Source organism: Setaria italica, chromosome V (genome assembly GCF_000263155.2).
Source record: "Setaria italica strain Yugu1 chromosome V, Setaria_italica_v2.0, whole genome shotgun sequence".
In the NCBI taxonomy this organism is placed as follows: Eukaryota; Viridiplantae; Streptophyta; class Magnoliopsida; order Poales; family Poaceae; genus Setaria; species Setaria italica.
Genome location: NC_028454.1, coordinates 11,782,434 through 11,789,072, shown reverse-complemented (window position 1 = coordinate 11,789,072; position 6,639 = coordinate 11,782,434). Strand labels below are relative to the sequence as shown.

At 42.9% G+C, this 6,639-nt stretch overlaps 1 protein-coding gene across 7 annotated transcripts; it reads left to right on the top strand.

Moving 5' to 3' along the window:
* The first annotated feature begins 370 nt into the window (after positions 1 to 370).
* On the top strand, positions 371 to 6,177 carry LOC101755562. 7 transcript variants are annotated; one of them, XM_004968442.4, is made up of 7 exons: positions 371 to 525; positions 626 to 819; positions 969 to 1,146; positions 1,615 to 2,180; positions 2,761 to 3,015; positions 4,006 to 4,107; positions 5,558 to 6,177. In XM_004968442.4, the coding sequence occupies exons 2-7, from the start codon at positions 703 to 705 to the stop codon at positions 5,636 to 5,638; spliced, it is 1,299 nt and encodes a 432-aa protein (XP_004968499.1). In that variant the 5' UTR covers positions 371 to 525; positions 626 to 702; the 3' UTR covers positions 5,639 to 6,177. The 7 variants fall into 7 exon arrangements, with proteins under 7 accessions (XP_004968499.1, XP_004968498.1, XP_014660789.1 ...); XM_004968441.4 differs by having other exon boundaries at positions 3,991 to 4,107; XM_014805303.2 differs by having other exon boundaries at positions 966 to 1,146.
* The last annotated feature ends 462 nt before the right edge of the window (positions 6,178 to 6,639 follow it).

Below are 6,639 nucleotides of genomic sequence, written 5' to 3'. Positions count from 1 at the left end.
CTAGATACAATCTCTCTCTCTCCGCGTGGGAGTGAGTGCAGTGCAGTGTGTGGAATCTGCAGTAACAGCTGTGGTGTGGTGAGGCAGCAGTTCTCTTCAAGCCTTTTGCTTTTGGTTGTCCTAGCCTGCCAGCCAGACAGTCCCTGAACTTTGAAAGTCTGAAGCCCAATAAAATATACTTGCATCAATAGTAGAACGACTAAGGGAGAGGTGCATGGCGCGGCACCATCTTACAGGCAGCTTAATTTAGCGTAGATGAAAGGTGTCCATGTCTTGTGTTATGCTTAAGCGATAGAGAGGGAAAGGGATAGAGAGGGAGGGGCTAGCTAGGGAGGAGGGGCCCTTTAACTTTTCCTCAAGGGGGTGTGGCTTCAGTTAAAGTAGGCAGGAATTCTGCTCTCTCTTGTATTAAACCGGTGAAAGCAGCTTCCTGCCTGCCTCGATTTTTTTATATGTATGCCTCGCCCTCACTCCTTACTCTCTCCTTTGCACCCCTAGTACTGCTCCTCCTACTTGCGCTCTTCGGTTTGCTTCTCTCTTCTTCTATCTCCTCTCACTCGTTTCGATCTTGTGTTCTTGCTGAATTGTGCCTGATGGCCATGTGCTTGTTTGATTTACTTTGCAGCGCAGCAAGACATAGAAGAAGAATCACCTGCTACTCATGCATGAGCACCGCCTCCTCGCGCCGCATATGAATCAGACATGAATAGGGGCCACAGCAGCAGCTCCTCGAAGCTCATCAACGAGAAGCTCGAGGAACACCGGATCTCCACTGCGAAGCACTGCCCCCACTGCGGCGAGAAAATCGACAGCAAGCCGGTATGCATATGTGAAGTTGACAATTTCATCTTGCCTTTCTATCTGCGTACGCACAGTTGCATCCCCTCAGCATAATCTCATCATCAGTACTACGATACTTGGTGCAACTTTTTTTGATGGAATTAATTGCTGTGTGTAACTGCAAGAAGGATTGGGTGGGGCTGCCAGCCGGCGTCAAGTTCGATCCAACTGACCAGGAGCTGATTGAGCACCTCGAGTCGAAAGTGAAGGATGAAGGCTCGAGATCCCACCCTCTCATCGACGAGTTCATACCCACAATAGATGGGGAGGACGGCATATGTTACACCCACCCCGAGAAACTTCCAGGTGAGAGAGCTATCTAGCTAAGCTAGACATGAGCAGAAATATTACTGAACCGTATACTTATACAGACATATTCCTGACTTTTCGAGCTTTGCTTTTCATGGAGTGATATATTGTATGTTGGGATTATATCGCCATGAATTTTGTGCCGTGGTTTGGATTTGGGATATGGCATATATTCCCTTGTTCTCGATGTGCTCTCCCCTCTATTCTTAGTGTTTCTCTACATGTGCTCTCGGGTATATGCAAACAGAATTATTGTTTATGGAAAGTTGTGCCTACCCTGATCTACCTCTCTCCTCTCAGTCATGATGGTAAGATGCTTCTGAAGTTTCCAAATAGGTTTCTTTCCTTTCTATCTCTTATCTTTTCCAGAGGTTTGTTGCATCTTTCAAGAAACATAGCCCACCCACCAACTAAGGTTCTAACACAGTTCTTGCATCTATATGCCTTTGTGCTGATGATTATCAGGTGTGACCAGGGATGGCCTAAGCAAGCACTTCTTCCACCGGCCATCCAAGGCCTATACAACTGGCACGAGGAAGAGGAGGAAGATACAGACGGAGTGCGACGTCCACAAGGGAGAGACGAGGTGGCACAAGACCGGCAAGACGCGGCCGGTGATGGTGAACGGCCGGCAGAAGGGGTGCAAGAAGATTCTGGTGCTGTACACCAACTTCGGCAAGCACCGCAAGCCGGAGAAGACCAACTGGGTGATGCACCAGTACCACCTCGGCGACCTCGAAGAGGAGAAAGAGGGGGAGCTGGTGGTGTGCAAGATCTTCTACCAGACGCAGCCCAGGCAGTGCAGCTGGTCCTCCGAGCGGGGCGCCGCCGCTGCTGCTGCGGTGGCAGCAGCTACAGCGCAGGAGCAGCGTAGGAAGGATAGCGGCAGCGGCAGCTGCTCGTCGAGGGACCACGAGGTGTCGGCGACATCGTTCCCGGCTGGATACACGGTCACCACCGCCGTCGAGATGCAGCAGCAGCCAGCGGACCATTTCAGCTTCGTGCCTTTCAGGAAGACCTTTGATCAGGAGGTAATAACCACCATTCTTCTTGATTTGCTCTGGAAGTACATAGGACTGGTGCAGGTTTTTGCTCTTAGAGAGGGCTGGTTAGGTTGGGGAGAACATCATGCAGATCATCCACGATCCATTCCCATGCACCCATGCATGCTCCTGCTTTTTTCTCCCTCTTTTCTTTTGGTGTGGATAGTATTTACTTTCTGTTCGATTAGATGAGCTAGCTTGTTGTGCGTATATATGCATGGGCGTTTTGGTAGCTGACCAAATGTGCAGGATGTGCCAATCTAAAGCAAAAGATGAGTTACACATCACAGAGTATGGACCCTTTTAAGTAGTTCGAGTCTCACATCATTTTACTCATATTGCAAGCAACCCTAGGAACCATCCACCCACCGTGAAAGCAAAAACTACCAATAAATTCCTTTTGAATAATTGATGCGTCCTATTCTCTTATACACACACCAAAAAAGAGAGAGAGCACAGTTATGTAGCAGCTCCACTGAAAGGGAATGCCAAACTTAATATCTAAATAGAAACTAGCATCAAATATATATCTGTGAATTTAATTTATATGTATATGTGTACGGAACAGGTTGGTATAGGTGGTGATCAGGTGCCATCTAATCAGCTTGGACGATCAGAACAGCATCATGCCGGCCAGGAGCAGCAGCCACACCGGCCGGTGCTCGCGACCACGGCCGTCCCTGCCACGGCTTTCCTTATCAGTAGGCCATCGAACCCCGTCTCGACAATTGTGCCACCTGCAATGCAGCACGCGTCAGTTGTTCTCGATCACGATCAGTTCCATGTGCCAGCAATCCTTCTACATCACCACGATAAATTTCAGGTGATTAGTTCATCTTGGTTCTTTTTTTTTTTCATGCATCTCTGCTAGAAAAACTAATTACTTAAGGTATTGCATAATGGTTTTGTAATTAGATTGTTCTGCACACGAGTTTGGAACAACTAAATTACGTGCATGCATGTTTTCTTAGCGTGTCTTAGTTGTTGCAGCTTGTTTCCCATTCGATCTTTTTTCCATTATAAATATTTATGAATAAATTCAAACCACGCTATAAGGTACCTTTTTTCTACTTTAATTCAATGGCAGCACCTATTCCTCTTTCTTGCCACCAAAAATGGAAAATGTCAAGAGTCTTGGAAGAAGTGGCTGCCTTCGCTTTCTTGTATACACAATCCTAGCACAGTTTTTTCTTATAAAATACAAATTAGCACTACTTGCTGTTTCATACAGAATTTATAGATTAGTTTTAAGTTGAAGTTCAAATCCAGCCATCAGGGTTTTCTTACCCCAGATTTTGTTGCTTTAAATCATATCACCAGTTTTATAGATAAATGTGCAATAAATATAATTAAATATAATAGCTATTTTTGTGTGTATATTTAGTAATTTTCACTTGTGCTATTTAGCATACCACCCGCTGCTGCATGATGCCTTGAAAAATGTACATTTCATATATTCCGAAGAAGCGGGGGAGGGACTTGCAAACTTTTATTGAAAATTTAAATTGCAAAATTTTCAAGGACTGTATAAAACATATATTGTTTTGCAAGCATTATTCGTCATAGCATGTTAAACAAGATCTATACATGAATGACTACAATTCCATATATATTTCACTCACCCACATTTGTAATTTCAGACCATAACAGAACATAAGTATTGGCCTATATCTAGTTTGTAGAGAAAGAACCGTCTCATGGCCATATACTCTCTCCAATAGTTCCTTTACCTTTTAGCCTCGTTCTTTACTGAAACACTACTTTATTTACTGTTCCATTTCAACGTCATTGATAAAAGAACTTGCAACAACAGCATCAGCACCAACAGCAACAGCCACAGCAAAAGCTTGATCGCAGATCTGCTGGATTGGAAGAATTGATAATGGGCTGCACATCGTCCACAAGCACAAAAGGGGTAAGTTGATTCCTTCAGTTCTTTTAAACCGCGTACAAGCATGCTGGTAGTAGGATCAACATATCAACATATAATTATCTGGGCTCCATGAGTCATATTTGTTTAAGTATAAATTTAGAATATGTGCAAACATCTAACGAGTTAATATAATTCATTCGCTTGCATATGAATATTTCATTCTGAGCTTATGGTTATAATTCATGTAATCTTGATTGTTTAGTATGTATGTATAGACCGGAAAGCGGCATGTTCTCATGCAAGCGAGGTGTGGGATAGCGGGATAGCCTAGCTAGGAAAAGAAAGACTGCACCAGGGGGGTCCTGAGGAAACTTCAGTGTGGGGTCGCGTAGTCTCTTTGTCGTTCTAGCATTCTAAAACAAGCCATCACCATGACAGCTTTTTCTTCCCACTAGGTTCCCTATTTTTTATTGGTCATTTTAGGTGCTTTTACAGCATGCATGCTAACAAAATTGAGAGAGAGGGAGAGAGAGAGGGAGATCTGCAGACTCTGTGTGTCTATGTCTGTTGTCTGTGTCTCTCTCTCCCCTGTGTGTGAGAGATATCTGTAGGTATTGCAGTGCTTGTGTGTGTGTGTGAGAGAGAGAGGGGGGGGGGGGGGGGTAGGGGATCTAGGGACTGTAGTACTCACAGTGAGATAGAAGAAACATCATGAATATATATGCAAACAAGGACCACCCCTTTGCTTTGCTTTTGAGTGCCAAAGGAGAGAGGCCAAAGACCGGCGTAAAAACAAGACCATACTTTCCTTGCTTTCATGACCATATAGGTGAAAACGAGAGCTTTTTCTCCGTGTCGGTACCCTCCTTGCTTTTCAGACTATAATAGTTTTTTACTGCTATCTCTCGAGAAAAGAGCCAAGGAAAAGGGGGCAATATCATTTCGGTCTTCTCTTCCACTCTTTTGAATATGGATTCACACGAAAACCATGCATGCACATCAGCACATGCTCTCATGTTACTGTTTCCCAGCCGGGTTAGTCTTGTCAAGACTGAAAGACATCAGTTCTCGGGCAGTGGGTTGGGTTGAAACTGCCTTTGATGATTAGTAGAAGGTCAAACAGATATTCCAAGGTTACCCGGCTCCCGACTGGTTTAATGTACTATTAAATAACTTTTCATAGAATAAAGAGGTCCCTCTCGAAACTTTTTTTTTTGTTACCTTTGACCTTGCATTCCAGTTACAGAAAAATAGTAGCAGCTCAATATAGCAAATTGTTCTTCCCATCTTGAACATAGTACAGAACTAAACAGTCGGTATTCATAAGGACATGCAATGTCATTCTTTTTTCGCTGCGCGCTGGCAAATATGTGCTGCCCTCTTTCAAGCGATGCCGCTATTCTCACTTATTCAACTGCTGGTCTGCTGCACCCCACTGAAGCAGTGAATTAGCAGCTCCTTTTTGACCCCCCTTTTTCATATTCTATTGCAGGAAACTTCACTTCCTCAGTCCCAAGAGACAGAATGGCCTTACCCTTACTGGCCGCCTGACAACCAAGATCATCATGGATAGTAGCAACAAGGCTGTTAAATAGTGGCGATCAAAACCAAAACTAACCACACCACCTTCAATGGAATGGTCTTTGTCTCTCCTTGAATATACTGGACATTGCTTTAATTTCTTGGAGAATGTACTGCTGTTGGAAGATAAAGAAAACAGATCTACGTGGATCTCCCTCAAGGAAAAAATGGTGATGATAAAATTAATTGTGAGCTCTTCAAGGAACAGAGACAAAGCGGTGAAAAAATAGAGAAAAAAAGAAAGATCGATGGGAGGAAAGGTATTGTTGTGCTGACATCAAAACGAAGCATAACTGGCCTAGATGCAACCCGTATTAGTGCAACTTGATCAAGTATAACTACAATCGATCCATGGTTTATCACAGTTTTTTCATTTGTATTGGCTATTTTTCAATTGTAAAAAGTAGTATTGTTTGCATGTACATTAACCTGGCCCCTTCTTTGCTTTTTGAATCGATACTTATTTCCCCCTTGTTAATTTGTGCTCCAAATATGCATCATGGAGGAATAAACTCAGTAAGTTCTTTATTCCGTGTTTCTAGAGTCACCAACATTCTTTATCTTTTGTATGTTAATGTACCTCTTTAGCAAGTAGAAATGTAGCTACATTGTTTGAAAAGAATAAATTGAGCAATGTGATTATTATGGTGCATCACGTACTACGATATTAAATAGTTACCATTATGTTTTAAGTCTATTATGACACACTTGCATATGATACTTTGTGGAGTTAACTACTCTTGTACTCGCTGTTCTAACATATATGACATTTAGAATAAGATAATTAGTTATTTTTAACTCATTAGCTTGTCCTAAACACATCATAAGCTTTAAGACCCACGGAGAATTAATAACATGTACTTTAACTCATCTGTGATTATAATTCTTCCATGCACATGTGCCATTCTTTTTAGTTTAACATATTTTCAGTATTTCATTAGCCCGTTGCATGAAATTAGTTATACCATATGAATGCTTTTGAGGGGTGCATCA